Here is a 19083-nt window from a genome sequence, read left to right as displayed (position 1 = left end):
TTTTTCTTTTTTTACTTGGCCTTATATATAATTTTAAGGCTTGGCATCCCAAAAACCTTTGATCTTCGACCCCTTTTAAATTGAAAGGAAGACACCAGACCAATGTTTCGCTGCTTTCGTCTGAGGAGCCTGTGGTAATGTATTTTTGTGCTAGGTCCTGTCTCGATTGGTTGAAATACTGGGGGGATGTCAAGATAAAAGCCTTAATTCTGACCTATTTTAACCTTTGACCCTTGTATAATCCTGCAAACGACTCTAATATGAAATTTTTCTCTGCGTCCCTGGAGGGGCTGTTTGACAGCATACTTGTGCCAAATTGAATCTCTATTGACTCGAATACTAGCGACTGGGGAGGGGAAAAGTGTGATTTTTTTTACCTCTGCCATTGAAGGTGGACTGAGGTTGTGTTTTCACCCTTGTTTGTCTGTCTGTGAGCAGAATGTCTCATTGTTATGGACGGATTCAGATAAAACTTGGTGGACATGTTGGGCATGCAACAAAGACAAATTGATTCGATTTTGGTGAAGATCCGGATCTGGATACTAGAATTTTAAAGTGGTTCTTCACAATTGAGAGATAGAGCAAAACACAATATATTGTACGATATCTCAAAAATGTGTGGACGGGTTATTACAAAAAAAAATTTGGTGAGTGACAAGGAGGAATGGTCCGGATGCAGATCCGGCCTATCAGTGGGATACAAAACGTGAACTGTTCAGCCGGGTGGTGGAATGCGCTCTGAGTGCCTTCTTGTTCCTCTTTTATTTTATTTTATTTTTTACTGTTTCACCTTTGATCTCTTGGAATCTGAATGGGGGTAGGGGAGAGGTAAATCGAAAGAATATACAAGTTTTTTTTGGGTGGGGTTCGATTAAGGTACCTCTTTGCCAAATTTGAGGAGCATTGTTGTAGAAATGAAGGAATGGTGTGCGATTGTAATTGTTTGGAATAAAGAGGAAAGAAACAGGAAGAACATTGAAAGACAAGTCTTTGATACACATTTTGATAAGATGTTGAAAAAAATTGACTTGATCTATTTAATTTGTAATTTTCTTCTGCTGTGATTGCATCAAAATTCATCTCAGAGACCGATATTTCTGAATCGAGGGCCAAAAAATGTTATTTAACATCTTAACGAGATATAACTGCACAGTGAATTTATATTAGCTCATCTACGACGAAGTTAAGAAGGGCCGTTATAACCATAGCGATGTCCAGTCAGTCCTTCCAGCAGAGGGTCTGTTAACATTTTTTTCTGTTTTTTTCCCCCGACTCTTCCGGGGCGGCTCAACGGACAGTTTTGAAAACTTGGCATGATGATTCATGACGTAGATATGCAAAAGCTAATGAGGCCCTTCTTTTCTTAATTTCCATCCATGTGGTGAGATAATTAGCTAATTGACTCAAAATGTAATCTTTGTTTGTTTGTTCATCACATATCGTGAGATTCTGTTATCTCACGCGATGTTTAGTTGTTGTTCAATTTAAACCTCTTTGTTTAACCTCTTAATTACCCTCGCTGGTGGATAGGGTATTGCATTTGGGTCAGCTTGTCTGTCTGTTTGTCTACACAAAATGTGAATATGTGTATGAATTGCATACTATTGAAAATCATTAAGAACCCTGAGTCCCTTTTATACCCTTTAAAACCTTAAGACCCTTTAGAACCACAAGACCGTCCTTATCACCTATTGCAGCCCAATTACAACCGCCCTCCATCAGGAGACGAGTGTCTGTCCCACTTGGGATTAACCATTTTATTTTTGGCCTAATTATTGTGTGAAGTAAGAAATAAATTATACCCATGTGACACATCAACCCACTATGACTGCATAACAAGACCGTGTTCTTCCTGTTAAAACTCCCTCGTGTTATTACCAAGTGTCTTTTGCTTTAAAGAAAAAAAAAGTTTTGGGTACAATTACTTCAGCGCTATTTTAAGTATCAAAAAGGTTGGGGGAGTAGGAAAATGATGAACACTGTACGTCTATGGAAGTTGAGACAGAGGAATGACGATCTGTTTTGATGTAGAAAGCGTGGTGTGGTTTGATTCGCATTCATATTTCAACTTCCACCTTGGGAAAGAAAAAAGGAAAGCGAAAATCGCATCAAAACACAACGTTTATTTTAAACCTGTGTCACGTGTTTATGCTTGATATCAAAAAGTTAATGGATGGGGTGATTAGGGTCGTAACCTTATCTACTACTACTTCTTTAATGGCCCTATTTAATCTCACCTTTTTGTGGCAACTGTCGTGGGATACGGATTGACCCAAGTCCTTAAAAAAAAAAAACAGCTGGCCAGACAAACAGGCCTGATGCTCAACTGAAGGTGATTTGAGCAATAATTTGTCATTTGTTTAGGGTGCCGGCAATAACTCACTTGCTCTTCCTGAAAAACATCACCATTAAATATTTAACCTCCATTAAGTAATTCTAGCAGAGAGGACACCCATGTTAACGTTCATCTAAGGGACGGCACACTTTGTGATGCAACGTCCCGCCTGCGAAGCACCAATCTGACAGTTTATAGTCGGGTCGGGAATCAAATCCAGATGATACAGGTCAGAGGTGAGTGCGCTACGTCTGAACCATCCTGTCGGACAGGACCGTAACTAGTACGTGAGTTTATTTGGGATCAATGTCTTATCCATTGCTGCGGGTACTAACATTTACTGAATATGCATTTTAGGTTGTTAAATGTCTATCTTGCTTTGCAAAAGGTTTGGTTGGAATTTGTCATCTTTACTTCCTTAAGAAAATTGTTTTTAAAAGATAAAGATTCCCTTTCTCATTTCTGCTCTGCTATCAGAAACTCGTCTTGTTGACGTCGCACTTTGTCTCGCTGATGATGTCATGTTGAAACGTGCAAGCGAATGTCATCGCTGTCCTGTAAAAAAAAAAGATATCCAAAGGATTGTAACTGATTAAAAAGGGAGTGTGAAAATGGACATGAATAATTTGCAACCATGATGACTCGCTGATTTTTCAAAAAAATTAAACTGATGAGATTTAAAAATAACTAAAAGGTAACTTCCACCTTGGAAAGTGGAACAAAGGGAAAAATGGCTTTGAAATAACTCATCTCATTTGATTTTCCTTTCAAAGAACTTCAACGCAGGAGGAGCCTGCGCAATGGTTACCAATGTAATTGTCCGTGCTCTATCGCTTTTAAATGCCGAGCATCAAGCAAGGAAGCACGTACCATTTAAAAAGTCTATGGTATGACTCAGGTCATGGTTTGAAGCAACGACCTCCCAATCTCAGGGCAGACTCTCTAAGCATTACACGACCAAGTCTGATTTATATCATTCCCATCTCACCTATTGAACTCTTTTTACCCCTCAAATGAACCTCTAATGTTTTCCAAAAACCTATAGAAATATTTACCCTGTTTTGTTGTTTGTCCCTGTAAAAGTGACTTGACCTTGTGTATCCCACTCCTGACACCAATTGTTTTACATAGCTTTACAGTGTAATAGGGCAATAGCTATTTATGTATGCATTTATTGCAAAGAAAAACTGATCATACCTTAAGAAATGTACATCATGCAACTCTTCTAATAGAAAATATGTTTACATTGAATTACGTTCAGGCTGTCCTGTTGGACATTCCCATCTGAACACTGAGCTCATGATACTGGGTGTCCTCATGAAAGAAGTCCCCTATGCTTTGTCCATTTGTGCATTGTGTTTTTGTCCATTCACGTAAAAATCTTTAAATGTCTCTAAATGTCCAGCATGTGACGTGTACAACTTCCTCCGTGATCCGTATGCACTGTAGAAAAGAAATGTAAGAGTTAAAATTTGTTTGTAATTTCCACCCCCAGGAATATATTGATCACTGTGCCTCCAAGAGCCTTCGAAGGTGCAACAGAGGACAGACGGTGTTTTCCACACTGAGCTCTGCACCTGTCATCTTGCATCTACCTCCGCCACCTGGGCAGCTGACGGGACCCCATAATCTTAACAAATTTGGATGAGGTCCTGGAACAGCCGTCAACGTCACATACTGCCAATCATCTTGTTTCAGCATTCCACACTCACTGAAATCCGGTGACACATAGTGGGGAATATTTGGTAAGAATCAATGTGGGCAAAGTCAACCATGACGTTTGCTGGCTCATTCTCACCCTTTTTTTTTACCAGAGCAACTCACTTGTGGATGGACTTGATCAAGAAAATGGACTTTTTGACATTTTATTTTGTACATATCTAGTCCAATCCATCAATTTTGACTCGTCAGTGCTGTGTTTTCTGTTTTGCTACGGGGTAGAGGCGGGGAGGTTATGCATGTTCAAGTTGATTTGTTGCAACCATAGCATTTTGTCAGGTTGGCATGAGAACTGCAGGTATTTCGTATCTCATTCATTGTCGTAGCCGAAATGAAATATTGCACCGTCTGACCTGCAAGTATTGGAAATTGTGATGAAGATGTCAGCGGCAAACAGTGGAAATATGCGTTCCAAATGTAGCACGGAGGTTTTATAAACTGCTTCCGTATTCTGCGGTCACACTGATCCAAAGGCATGTTCATCGCAAAACTTGCCTGTGCCTATCCACTTTGGGCCTTACGATCGTCGTTGTGCTCAGACGTTTGACATGGGAGCCGTTCCGCTCAGAACTCGGCTCGAAGAGCAACATTTCACACAAATATGACGCATAGCAATATAAAGCCAATACTGTGATTGAGTTGTTTCCGTCGTGGTTGTATAGTTCATGAAGGGGCATGACCCTCGTCGTGCAGCTTTCTTCTTTCTCCAAATTTGTTGTCCGAGTTCGAACTGATCAGTGCTGAAATGTCAAATTCCTCTTCTAAGCAATAATTTCTCCTTCTTTTGTGCAGACGTTATGTTTACAAAACAGCCTAGAGGGTCTCGCTGCATTTCTTGTGTAGATCGATGTTTTTTTTGTTTTTGTTTTTTTTACCATAGAACAACCAATTACCCATTTCAGTGCAACATTCAATGTCGCTTTCGTCTGTCTCTTTCACATCATGTGTAATGCAACTTTGCAAAGGATCATCGTCGCTCATGGACTCGGTGAGGAAGTCGCAGGCCAGACTTTCAGGAACTTAGGATTGTCTTTGCCTTATCCCGTGTAGCCTTACATTACTTGGCTTGCTCCGAGGTCTGGAATATCAAGTCGCCAAAAGCAAAAGGTTTCCTCTCCCGTGCTGTGATCCTAAAAAGGGCTTGTTTCAGTAACGTTTGTTTCGCATCAACAACAGTTGTGCAAAATTGGAGATCCATTGCAAGCACAACAAAGCACACCGATTGTGACGCTCAGCAGATCAATGCCACTGCTGCGGAGGTTATGCAACGCTCGCGTTCTCGTTGTCGTCCGAAACAAATTGACGGGAGGCTGCGATGCAACAACAACTCTGCTTTAAAATACAGCAATAACCACTGAAGAACGCTCCACACTTTCACAAACACACCAGCCTTTGCAGAAAAGCGATGGCCTCCTCTGCCGTCTCTGAAATTGCCGTTAGCAAGTGTGGGTCCTCGAAGAGCACTGACATTTTGATAAGACCTTCTTCTTTTTCCCCCTCCTTTTCTCCCACGAGTCGTCATCGTTAACGAAACGTGAGTTTGGTCGTTTTACATTACTAGCAGGTCACAGCTATTGCTAACCTGTGTGTGATGCCTTTTTTTTGTTATTGTTGTTGTTGTTGGTGCTGCTTTTCCATCCTGGATTGTCTGCTGCTTTCACTCGTTGCAATTTGATTCCGCTGCAACCGCATTGTCTTGGTTCAGGTACTGCAGGCTTTTATTGAAACTGCGAGGAATACAAAGCGTTTTACGGTCAAAATGCCCTTCCGTTTTGTACAGAGCGCACCTTCCGCTCGGCACAACCGGCGGGTTGCCTGCCAACCGCGTGGACGCCGGAAGTGGGCAGTTGAGCAATGTTAACATTGAGTGCACATGCCTTATTGAGTTCACTACATACGTACCTTTGGTGGAGACGATTTTGAGAAGGTTTTTTTGAATTGCAATTTGTTGTTGTTTGTATTGTTATCGACCACAATGGTGGAATAACCGTTGACCTCTACTTTTGATGTAATTTCCTTTCGGTTTGTTCGTGGAAGATTGTAATTATCCTCAGGTTTGCAATAACCCAGAGTGTCTGGGTGCACACTTTTGTTTATCTTTTTTTGTTGTTTATTATTTTGTACATCTGTTGACAAGACGGCGGTTTATTGTCACGTCTTTTGTACATAAGCAATTTTTTGTTGTTGTTGTTGTTTGTATTGTTGTAAAATAATATATTCTATTCGTGTTCAAATTGAGGCAATCTTATATTTCTGCTCTGAGCCCCGTTTATCAGAAAGGGACTATGTTATAGACGGAGAGGGTTTTGTTTTGTTTTCTAACACTTCATACACATGACCGTTTGTAGACCCCTGCGGAAATTTTTCGGGGCAGCAGTTTTGCACTTAGGGTTATTTTTATATGGGTTCGAAATAAACTGAGGCTCGATTCCTCGTTGTATTACTGTATTGTCTATTCCCTTTGAAATTAAACATCGATTCATGTTTCAATCAAAGGATACACGTATTCGGTATTTTCTTTTTTTTCATCCTGTGAGCTGCTGTTACTTTTTAAATCTAGGAAATCAAGCAAAGTCATCTCGCGAAAGCACAACGCTTGATACAGTGGAAAGGTAACAGCAGTTCTGATGGCAGGACTCATTCTTAACGCCCAAAAGGTAAGAACAATTGTGGTTGTATACATGTTGTGTAACGTCCGACAAGTTGTTTTCAATTCGGAGTTGTTTCAGGGTCTCGTCCGTTTTAAATTCCCAACCAAACTATATAAACTGTCGGAATGGTGCTTCGCGGGATGTCGCTTCACAACCCGTGCCGTCCGAGGTTACGCCGGGTGTCCGGTCTGCTGGCATTAATTGCTGGACGATAAAGATACCATGGTGTAATTTGCGATGAGTAGGCAAATTATCGCTGGTATCCTGAACAAATTGAAAATTCCTGCCCAAATCGCCTTCAGACGAACGTCAAGCCTGGCCAGCTGCTTCGTGAAAACCTGGGCCAAAAACTTTGCCCAGTTGACCACACATGACTTTAAAAAAAAAAATTCTCATATCCGAATCCATATTCAGATCTTCAACAAAACTGAATCGATTCTTCCTTGTCACAGAAACAACTGGTTCACCAAGTTTCGTCCAAATCCGTCCACAACTCATGGAGATATCCCGCTATGTATCGTTTTTGGCCCTCCAATGGTGAAGAATCACTTGACAAATTAAATAATTCTCACATCCGAATCCATATTCAGATCTTCAACAAAATCGAATCGTCCTTGTCAGACACCAAACCGGTCCACCAAGTTTCGTCCAAATCCGTCCATAACTTTTTTAGATATCCCGCTATGTATCGTTTTTGGCCAGATCTCCCAATGGTGAAGATTCGCTTTAAGAATTAAATAATTCTCATATCCGAATCCATATTCAGATCTCCAAGAAGTTCTGTCACTCAAGCTTTTGGGTCTCACTATCTGCCATGATCTTTCCTGGGAAAACCACATTTCAAATCTGGCCTCCAAAGCCAGTCGCCGACTGGGCATCCTCCGTCATGTGAAGTCCTTCCTTGGCACACCTGAGCTCCTCACCACATAAAAGGCTTTCATCCGCAGCTCAATGAAATACTGCTCTCCCTTATGGGCTGGTGCTGCCTCACACCTAGCTCGTCTTCACGCTGTTGAAACCAAAGCGTTCAGAATCATTGGAATCTCCCGCGATGAAGCAAACTCCAAGGGCCTTTCACTCACTCACCGCAGGCAGGTTTGGTGGTCTTTCCGTCTTCTACCGACTCCTCTCTGGCCTTGCCCCCCCCCCAGCTCTCTCTGGGCTCTGTCCCCCAAATATTCCTACAGGTCGCACAAGATCTGCCTGCAACCCTCTTGTGGTTAAACTGCCAAAATCAAGACTCTCTGCTCACCTTCACTCCTTCATTCCTCTTTTCTTCCACCTCTGGAACAAACTCCCTCACTCTCTTCAATCCCACTCCACCCTCCAGGTCTTTAAAACAGCTGTTCACCACCATCTCCTATCTTCCCCCATCAAAAACCTTGATCTTTTCTACCCCCGTTAATTTCACCCCAAATCCTACACTTTTTTGAAATACCAACTTCTGTCCTGGAAGTCCTTGGTCTCCTTGTGTTTTACACCTCTCCCCCCCTTCCCACGCCTCCTCCCCCCAGGCCCTCTCCCTCCCGCGCTTCTCCCTGCTCTCAGGTGTTGTTTGTGTGCTTCCCCTCCCCTCCCCATCTTGTCTTCCGCTCCCTCTTTTTGTATGTTTTATTTGTCTGGTTGATTTGTTTGTGAAATAAATGTTAGCTCTTTCACGAGCCTCGATTCAGTATACAAAAAAAAAAAAAAAAAACTTTTTGAGATTCTTTGTTCACAAACAGACTGACAGACGACAAGGGTGAAAACATATCCTCCATAAACATTTGGTGGCGGAGGTAATAATTGCGGCTGTTAAAGTTGTCGTGATTACATATTTTATATTGCAAGGTCTCCTGCTCTGCCTGGCAGTCAAACAAAATTGAAAATCATTCCAAACAGGAAACTTACTGTTTTTAAGGACGTTATAAAGGACACAAACACCAGTCACAAAAAAACGAATTTAACACACACTCGCGCATGCGTTGTCCTGCTCGTGAAACACCATGGCGGTGGTTTAGAGCGGGGTCAATATTCAAGATTCGAACCCAGACTAGACGGTTCAAATGTGAGTGCATTGAATATTCTCCATTGAATATCACGAGATCCAGGATGATCGCAAAAGAAATCGCAACACGGAAAGTTTTTGGCCATTTTCACCGCGTAAAGAACTCCATGGCGGATGGACATCGGTCACAAATGGAACGCTCCATAACAGCAAAACTCGTGACGTTTTCATCACATTCAAGTTACATTTGGCCCATATGTGCATTCGGTGCGTACGTGTGGCATGTGTGTGGCGTACGTGTGTCTTATGTGGTGCATAATTATGGCGTCATAGGTCACGTGTTACGGACGCCATGTTGGCCGCTCAATGGAAACGATTGAAACAAGGCTCTGTCAAGTACTCCCCGTGGGGGATAACATATGTTAATGATGATGTCATAGGTGCCTTTGTTATGACATCATAGTTCAACAAGTCCGCTTGATACGATAAGTATGGAACAAAATTTCTCTGCAATTCTTGGTCCAAATGACATGAAATTTTCACCACATGGAGTGCACCTCCCCCCCCCCCCCCCCCCACCTGTAGAATTTGTGATAATTATGACGTCTTCGGTCACATGATCGGCCACCATCTTGGGAAACCTTCACACCTCTATATCTCTGAAGTTAAAATTAGTATTGGGCATTAATATTGTGGTCGCCGGGTTTTGAGGTTGGTGGGGATAGGGGGGGGGGGGGGCTCCACTTTTTTTTTTTTTTTTTTTTTGTATACAAGATCGAGGCTCGTGAAAGAGCTAACATTAATCACACAAAAAGTCAAACCGACACACAAAACACAAAAAACAAGGGGAGCGGCAGACAAGATGGGGAGAGAGACAGAGGGGAAGAGGGGAGACAGAGAGGAAGACAGAGAAGGACACAAGAGAGGGGGAAGGACGGGTAGGTGCAGACTGGAAGTTTGGGATGATTACACCTCACCACCAAGTAATTCAAAACACCTCACCACCAAGTAATTTAAAACACCTCACCACCACAAAATTGAAAACACCTCACAGCCATGAAACACGTAATAAAAACACCTCACCACCACAAAATTAAAAACATCTCACCGCCATCAAACACGTAATAAAAACACCTCACAGCCATAAAACACGTAATAAAAACACCTCACAGCCATAAAACACGTAATAAAAACACCTCACAGCCATGAAACACGTAATAAAAACACCTCACCACCACAAAATTAAAAACACCTCACAGCCATAAAACACGTAATAAAAACACCTCACAGCCATAAAACACGTAATAAAAACACCTCACAGCCATGAAACACGTAATAAAAACACCTCACCACCACAAAATTAAAAACATCTCACCGCCATCAAACACGTAATAAAAACACCTCACAGCCATAAAACACGTAATAAAAACACCTCACAGCCATAAAACACGTAATAAAAACACCCCACCACCACAAAATTAAAAACACCTCAGCCATAAAACTACTATAAATATAATGTCCCGGGCCCTGTACACAAATCTGCATATGGGGGGAAATCTTTCGACCACCAGCAAAGAAAAGTCAGCAACTCACTCCACGTACGATCTACCTGCCCAGTTTGAAGAGGGAAATGAAAATGTTTGCGGAAGGAAATGAAAGTACACGTTTTCAGGTATTACAGGTGCGATTAAAGAGGGAAGTGTTTGTGTGTGAGAGATAAATAAATGCTTTCAGAGATGACTACGAATTGTTATTACATGACAAAGTCGTTGATCATATTTAGCGCAATTTATTTAATACGTACGCAGATTTGGTGAAATTGTTGATCTCGTGCAGACGAGGGAGAACGACTGAGTCTTCCTGTCCATATTTTATTCCGATCCCATAAGGTCCTTTGAATCCATACTCACCTTATCCTCTTTCCTTTCTTTTTCTCAACCTTTTATATACAATCATTTTGCAGTCCTCGAAACTGATGAATCACCTGTATTTCATTTTGCTGACTTTATGTCGGACCATTAATTTATTAATGAAGCCTTTTATGGTGTTGATTTGATGTGCACAAGGTCCATCTCCTTATTACATACGCAAATATAAGGATTTTCCATCCCACCATTCTCTTCACCCGTTTGCTCTATCGTTCCTCTTACACCCCCTTTACTACTTGTACTACTACTAGTACTACGACTATTACTACTACTATTATTATTATGACAGCTACTACTACTTAATACCACCTCCTACTATTATTATCGTACTACTGCTACCTACTTACTACTAGTCTACTACTACCTACATACTACTCATCAACTACTCCCTACTTACGACTGGTCTAATACTACCTACCTTTACTTACTAGTCTACTACTACCTACTTCTACTGGTCTACTATTACCTACTTTCTACCGAGTACTATTATTACTACTACGACGATACTACGTCCCAAACTATTTCCCTCTACTCCCTGTCCTTGCACTATTCTGCATTCCAAATCCTCTTTCCATTCTGAAATTCTTGTTTTTCTCTATTTAATTTCCTGTTTTTTATTTCCTACCCCCCACACCCCCTCAACTCTCCCACCCAACTCTCTCACCCCCCCCAACTCTTCCACCCAACTCTCTCACCCCCCCCCCAACTCTTCCACCCAACTCTCTCACCCCCCCCCCCCAACTCTTCCACCCAACTCTCTCACCAACTCTTCCACCCCCCCAACTCTTCCACCCAACTCTCTCCCCCCCCCCAACCAACTCTCCCACCCCCCCAACTCTTCCACCCAACTCTCCCACCCCCCCCCCACCCACCCAACTCTCTCACCCGCCCCCCACCCAATTCTCCCACCCGCCCCCCACCCAATTCTCCCACCCACCCCCCACCCAATTCTCCCACCCACCCCCCACCCAATTCTCCCACCCACCCCCCACCCAATTCTCCCACCCACCCCCCACCCAATTCTCCCACCCGCCCCCCACCCAATTCTCCCACCGCCCCCCACCCAATTCTCCCACCCGCCCCCCACCCAATTCTCCCACCCGCCGCCCACCCAATTCTCCCACCCGCCGCCCACCCAATTCTCCCACCCGCCGCCCACCCAATTCTCCCACCCGCCCCCCACCCAATTCTCCCACCCGCCGCCCACCCAATTCTCCCACCCGCCGCCCACCCAATTCTCCCACCCGCCCCCCACCCAATTCTCCCACCCGCCCCCCACCCAATTCTCCCACCCGCCCCCCACCCAATTCTCCCACCCGCCCCCCACCCAATTCTCCCACCCGCCCCCCACCCAATTCTCCCACCCGCCCCTCACCCAATTCTCCCACCCGCCCCTCACCCAATTCTCCCACCCAATTCTCCCACCCACCCCTCACCCAATTCTCCCACCCACCCCTCACCCAATTCTCCCACCCACCCCCCACCCAATTCTCCCACCCACCCCCCACCCAATTCTCCCACCCACCCCCCACCCAATTCTCCCACCCACCCCCCACCCAATTCTCCCACCCACCCCCACCCAATTCTCCCACCCACCCCCCACCCAATTCTCCCACCCACCCCCCACCCAATTTCCCCCCCCCCCCACAACCAACTCTCCCACCCCCCCCCCCCAACTCTCACCCCCCCCCCCCAACTCTTCCACCCAACTCTCTCACCCCTGCCCCCCCTCCCCCCTTTTACAGCAGCGAATAGACCTTCCCCTGTTACTATGGCTCCACACTACATCTTGTACCCTGTGTATCTGCAAATGACACTACTTTGTGTTTCATCAACTACTCGCAATCGATGACGTCATTTGTCTAACTCCCTGTCCAGCTGATCTTTTGCTTTCTTCTCGTCATCCACATTATTCGAGCCTCCATTGAACCTCTTCATATCCCATTTCCTGGATGTCCGTGTCTGATCCGGACAGAACTACGCTCGACACAACAATCTTGGCAACCCTTACGTAGTAGTTGCGAATTGGTCTTTTCCTGAACGTCACACGAGTTCCCATTTTATATGAGTAACGGTCACACTTTATCTTTATTTAACTTTCCTCTTCCTGAATTAGTGTTCTTCCTGTATTTATCAAATCCGTCCGTTTCTTTCTCCGTCTAATTGGTGCCTTTCACGTGAGCAGCAATTAGTGACGTCAAACACGATTCCACGCACCCTTCGGCACCCGATTGCCGGGTGACGCACGCGTACCGGCGAGCGTCTGCCGTACGGACACGTACGTGGAGCGCGAAGCACTCACTGTACGTGCATACAGTACGCTTGCGGCGTGCGAGCAGCGTCGCTTCCCCTTCAAATCGCCAAACCCCAGGAACTGCGAAGCCCAAGCCCAACCCGTTCCGTTTCCACTGGCAGTCACGAGTGACCCCGGGGCCGCAAAGCACGGCGGGACTACGCACGGACAGGTAGGGAAACGCACAGGTTAACATTGATTAGGCGATCAGTTCCAGCAATAGTTACTCAGGTTAACATTGACGCTCAGTTTGTGGTTACACGACTCACACGCGGGGTGGCTGTTTTATGTCGTTAACAGTTACAGCTCAAGTATCAATTAACATGGTTAAACTATGGTTACTAGGTAAACACGAATATGTGGGTTTAAAGTGATGTGGTACTAGTTTAACAGTTACAGATCAAGTATCAATTAACATGGTTAAACTATGGTTACTAGGTTACACGAATAGGGGGTTTAAATTGATTTGGCGCTAGTTTAACAGTTACAGATAAAGTGTCAATTAACATGGTTAAACTATGGTTACTAGGTTAACACGAATAGGGGGTTTAAAGTGATTTGGTACTAGTTTAACAGTTACAGATCAAGTATCAATTAACATGGTTAAACTATGGTTACTAGGTAAACACGAATATGTGGGTTTAAAGTGATGTGGTACTAGTTTAACAGTTACAGATAAAGTGTCAATTAACATGGTTAAACTATGGTTACTAGGTTAACACGAATAAGTGGGTTTAAAGTGATTTGGTCCTCGTTTAACAGTTACAGATAAAGTGTCAATTAACATGGTTAAACAATGGTTACTAGGTTAACACGAATAGGGGGTTTAAAGTGATTTGGCGCTAGTTTAACAGTTACAGATCAAGTATCAATTAACATGGTTAAACTATGGTTACTAGGTTAACACGAATAGGGGGTTTAAAGTGATTTGGCGCTAGTTTAACAGTTACAGATAAAGTATCAATTAACATGGTTAAACAATGGTTACTAGGTAAACACGAATAAGTGGGTTTAAAGTGATTTGGTACTAGTTTAACAGTTACAGATAAAGTGTCAATTAACATGGTTAAACTATGGTTACTAGGTTAACACGAATAGGGGGTTTAAAGTGATTTGGTACTAGTTTAACAGTTACAGATCAAGTATCAATTAACATGGTTAAACTATGGTTACTAGGTAAACACGAATAAGTGGGTTTAAAGTGATTTGGTCCTCGTTTAACAGTTACAGATAAAGTGTCAATTAACATGGTTAAACTATGGTTACTAGGTTAACACGAATTGGGGGTTAAAAGTGATTTGGCACTAGTTTAATAGTTCCTGATCAAGTATAAATTACCATGGTTAAACTATGGTTACTAGGTAAACACGAATAAGTGGGTTTAAAGTGATTTGGTACTAGTTTAACAGTTACAGATCAGGGTATCAATTAACATGGTTAAACTATGGTTACTAGGTTAACACAAATAGGTGGGTTTAAAGTGATTTGGTACTAGTTTAACAGTGACAGATCAAGTATCAATTAACATGGTTAAACTAAGGTTACGAGGTTAACACAAATATGTGGGTTTAAAGAGATTTGGTACTAGTTTAACAGTTGCAGATCAAGTATCGATTAACATGGTTAAACTATGGTTACTAGGTCAACACGAATAGGTGGGTTTAAAGTGATTTGGTACTAGTTTAACAGTGACAGATCAAGTATCAATTAACATGGTTAAACTAAGGTTACTAGGTTAACACAAATATGTGGGTTTAAAGAGATTTGGTACTAGTTTAACAGTTGCAGATCAAGTATCGATTAACATGGTTAAACTATGGTTACTAGGTTAACACAAATAGGTGGGTTTAAAGTGATTTGGTACTAGTTTAACAGTGACAGATCAAGTATCAATTAACATGGTTAAACTAAGGTTACGAGGTTAACACAAATATGTGGGTTTAAAGTGATTTGGTACTAGTTTAACAGTGACAGATCAAGTATCAATTAACATGGTTAAACTAAGGTTACGAGGTTAACACAAATATGTGGGTTTAAAGAGATTTGGTACTCCTTTAACAGTTGCAGATCAAGTATCGATTAACATGGTTAAACTATGGTTACTAGGTCAACACGAATAGGTGGGTTTAAAGAGATTTGGTACTCCTTTAACAGTTGCAGATCAAGTATCAATTAACATGGTTAAACTATGGTTACTAGGTTAACACGAATAGGGGGTTTAAAGTGATTTGGCGCTAGTTTAACAGTTCCTGATCAAGTATAAATTACCATGGTTAAACTATGGTTACTAGGTTAACACAAATGTGGGTTTAAAGAGACTTGGTACTAGTTTAAGAGTTCGTGATCAAGTATCAATTTGCATGGTTAAACTATGATAACGGTTACCACAAATAGGTGGGTTGAAGGTGATTTTTTTTGCTAGTTTAACAGTTCCTGATCGAGTATCAATTACCATGGTTAAACTATAATTACAAGGTTAACACGAATATGTGGGTTTGACGAGATGTGGTGCTAGTTCAACAGTTATATCCAGTATCAATTTACATGGTTAAACTAAGGTTACTCGGTTAACACGAATAAGCAGATTTGAAGAGATTTGGTGTGAGTTTAACAGTTACAGATAAAGTATCAATTTACATTGATAAACTATGGTTACTTGGTTACCATGAAAAGGTGGGTTTAAAGTGATTTGGTATTCGATTAATAGTTACAGATCAAGTATCAATTTATTAACATGGTTAAACTATGGTTACTTGGTTAACACATAGGTGGGTTTCAAGAGAATTGGTACTAGTTTAACAGTTACAAATGAAATATCAATTAGCATGGTTAAACTATGGTGACTGGGTTAACACGAATAGGTGGGTTTAAATTAATTTGCCGCTAGTTTCACATTTACAGATGAAATGTCGGTTACTAGGTTAACACAAATAGGTGGGTTTAAAGTGATTTGGTACTAGTTTAACAGTTACAGATCAAGTATCAATTAACATGGTTAAACTATGGTAACTGGGTTAACACAAATAGGTGGGTTTAAAGTGATTTGGTACTAGTTTAACAGTTACAGATCAAGTATCAATTAACATGGTTAAACTATGGTTACTGGGTTAACACAAATAGGTGGGTTTAAAGTGATTTGGTACTAGTTTAACAGTTACAGATGAAGTATCCATCACTGTACATGGTTAAACTATGGTTACTGGGTTAATACGTGGGTTTAAGGAGATTTGCCGGTAGTTTATAGCGTCCGCAACCTGATGCCATCACTGCATGGATTCCCCGGTCCACCTCGAACCGTAGACCGCGCACGGCCCGAGGCGTGGAGCCTTCGGCACGGGGATCGTCCATTATTGCTCCGCGGGTTCCGGACAGCGATGCAGTCGAGTGCGCGGCGCCGTGCATTCGATGCTTTGGATCAGCTAAGTACGCGACGTACTTCGCCTCGGCCCGAGCGATAATGGCGACGGCTCGTGGAGACGTCGACGATCAGGAGCCATCGCGGGTCGTGTGGAGGGAACGCTCCAAGAGCGATACCCCGGGACTGGCGGACGTGCGCGTCGGAGACGCAGGTACGTACTCGCGGCACGCACGCGGATGTGCGAACGAGGGACGCGCGCGGCTCGGGCGTGGGAGCGCTCGTTATAGAGGGCGCACGGCTCGGCACGTCCCCCTCGCGCTCGGCACGGCCGCGCTCGGAACATGGCACGACGCGGCTGGACGTGGCGCGGAGTGACATGGCACGGCGAAACGGCACGGCAGGTTGGAGTTTGGCACGGTAAGGGCGCACAGCCGCTGATCGATGCACGCGAGCGGAGCCCGCGCTGCGATGGAAATGCAATTCGCGATCGCCAATGCATGCACGGCGCATCCTCTACGTGTCGTGCTTTTGATCTGGCGAATTGCAGGCGCGAGCGACACGGCACGGATCGGATCACGAAATAAGCTGTTGCTTTTGATGTGCGTCACGTGCTCTGCCCGTGCGTGGCGCGCGTGCTGGCTGCGCGTGCCGCACGCTCTGCATATCAGGGACGCGTCGCGTCTCCGCGACCTTTTGGCTGGGCCGTGTTTTCGATTACCTGGATAGTTTCAACAACATTGTGTTGGGCTGGTATCGATAAGGTCATGTTTCGGAGTGTTGGATATATCAATGGTGTGTGTGTGTGTGTCTCTCTCTCAAAGTGTGTGTGTGTGTTGTTTGTGTGTCTCTCAAAATGTGTGTGTGTGTGTACACGCGTCTCTCTCAAAGTGTGTGTGTGTGTGTGTGTGTGTGTGTGTGTGTGTGTGTGTGTGTGTGTGTGTGTGTGTGTGTGTGTATATATATGTCTCTGTGTGTGTCTCAAAGTCTGTCTGTGTGTGTGTTTTTTTTTGTTGTTGTTGTTTGTGTCTTTCAAAGTGTGCGTGTGTGTGTTTTTGTTTGTGTCTTTCAAAGTGTGTGTGTGTGTGTGTGTGTGTGTGTGCGCGCGCACGCGTCTCTCTCAAAGTCTGTCTGTGTGTGTGTATGTGTGCGTCTCTCTCAAAGTGTGTGTGTGTGTGTGTGCCTCTCTCAAAGTGTGTGTGTGTGTGTGTGTGTATATATCAAAGTGTGTGTGTGTGTGTGTGTGTGTGTGTGTGTATGTGTGTGTGTATGTATCTCTCAAAGTGTGTGTGTGTGTGTGTGTGTGTGTGTGTGTGTGTGTGCGTGTGTGTGCGTGCGCGTGTGCGCGCTGGCTTGTGACCGAGCATTTGGCTGCTCATGTGATTGCCCTCCATGTTATAATATCTCGCTCAAGCAAAGGCGATCCTGCCTCTCTATTCATGGATCTCGTTGAAAACTGCGAAATTACATGGGTTGATAGATGGTGTCCCATTGGTTATTCTATATAAAACCCTATGATATCACAGCTGCGGAACTTTAATATAAAATCAACCAACCGTGAGTTTATGATCGAGAGAGTGGTCCTTTCTATATTTTAAAGGTCAAGGCTACTAGAATGGGAAAAGTTAACCTGGGTGTCTGTGAACAGTTGGACAAGACAAACAAACATTGAGAGTAGACATGCTAGAGATATAGAAAATGGGGTAAAAAGGTTAAAGGACTTCCTTCCTGTAAGATTGGTTTGGTGGACAAAATGAGATGGTGATGGATCGCTGTCTTGAAAAACTCTAGAGAAGGGTGTGAAATGACACTCAGGAAATTGCTTCCACAGATGAGAGTATTAAGGGTTTAACGTGGTGTAAAATGTGTTTTTATTTTTTGTTTTGTATACAAGATCGAGGCTCGTGTAAGAGCTAACACATTGAACATGAAAACATGCACAGACACATAAAACATGCAATGAAGGGAGCGGGAGATGAGATGGGGAGAGAGAGGGAAGAACACAAGTACAACATTTGAGAGCAGGAACATCGGGAGATCTGTGGGAGGTAGAGGGCTTGGGGAGGAGGAGGTGTGGGAAGGGGGGTGGGAGAGGTAAAAACCACATGGACATAGCTACGACTTCCAGGAAAGAAGTCGGTATTTCAGAAAAGTGGATCTGGGGTGAATTGACAGGGGTAGAAAAGATCAAGTTTGGATTTGGAGATCGTTAGAAGTTGTACATAGGTATACGAGCTGGTAAGGCTTGGATGCGGAAAAGGGTCATGAGGGAAAGAGGAGCGAGGCCACCGATCTATTTGTTCTGGCAAAATACTCCGTGATTCTACATCTCCTTGGTCGGTGGAATGTTGCTCACGTCTCTGCCTTTCCGTGTGAATAGTTCGATCCTGAGCTCATCAACATGGTGTTTAGAACTTGTTCGGTCATAAAGAAGTACGACGAATCACTCCAGAACATCCATAGCAGCATCAACATCTGACATTTGTGGTTGTTCCATCAGCTTCATTAACTCCATTGTAATCTCAGGGCACATGCTCCATGTATCCCAAGCAGTCTTCTTTCCTCTGCCAGCAAAGCAAGAGGTCGTATCACACCCAGTAATGGCGTGAAACATTGGAAGTGCAATGGACTTCTCAGGACCAATTGCAGCTGAGATATCATGAGCTGGTACCATGCGCATATGCTTGCCTGTGCCGAACGCCACCCATGGAGCATCCAGTGTCACTTGTAGCTTTTGAAATACATACACTGCCAGAACAACTACATCACTGTCCACAGTACGGATGAGAACAGTGTTGTGTTGTTTAGCGCAACA

At 43.5% G+C, this 19083-nt stretch overlaps 2 protein-coding genes across 4 annotated transcripts in view; both read left to right on the top strand.

Annotated features, from left to right (window-relative positions):
- LOC137439033 (zinc finger protein 40) overlaps nt 1-6494 on the top strand; it is a 138382-nt gene extending 131888 nt beyond the window's left edge. For 2 of the 3 annotated variants that reach the window (XM_068134624.2, XM_068134622.2), the window contains one exon: nt 3831-6494. Coding sequence is in view for 1 of the 3 variants with exons in the window: in XM_068134623.2 (XP_067990724.2) it covers nt 3831-3841 (11 nt within the window). In the remaining 2 variants the exon portion in view is untranslated. The remainder of the gene's footprint in view (nt 1-3830) is intronic. The other variant, XM_068134623.2, reaches the window with a different exon arrangement.
- A 6529-nt stretch (nt 6495-13023) lies between these two features.
- The window catches only part of LOC137439036 (phosphatase and actin regulator 1), a 246685-nt gene continuing 240625 nt past the window's right edge, over nt 13024-19083 (top strand). Inside the window, exons 1-2 of the mRNA XM_068134636.2 lie at nt 13024-13085; nt 16214-16482. Of these exons, the coding sequence (XP_067990737.1) occupies nt 16371-16482 (112 nt within the window). The 5' untranslated portion in view covers nt 13024-13085; nt 16214-16370. The remainder of the gene's footprint in view (nt 13086-16213; nt 16483-19083) is intronic.

Source organism: Myxine glutinosa, chromosome 13, assembly GCF_964187855.1.
Source record: "Myxine glutinosa chromosome 13, kmMyxGlut1.1, whole genome shotgun sequence".
In the NCBI taxonomy this organism is placed as follows: Eukaryota; Metazoa; Chordata; class Myxini; order Myxiniformes; family Myxinidae; genus Myxine; species Myxine glutinosa.
Note: the sequence above shows the minus strand (reverse complement) of the source record. Positions and strands in the feature narration are given on the sequence as shown.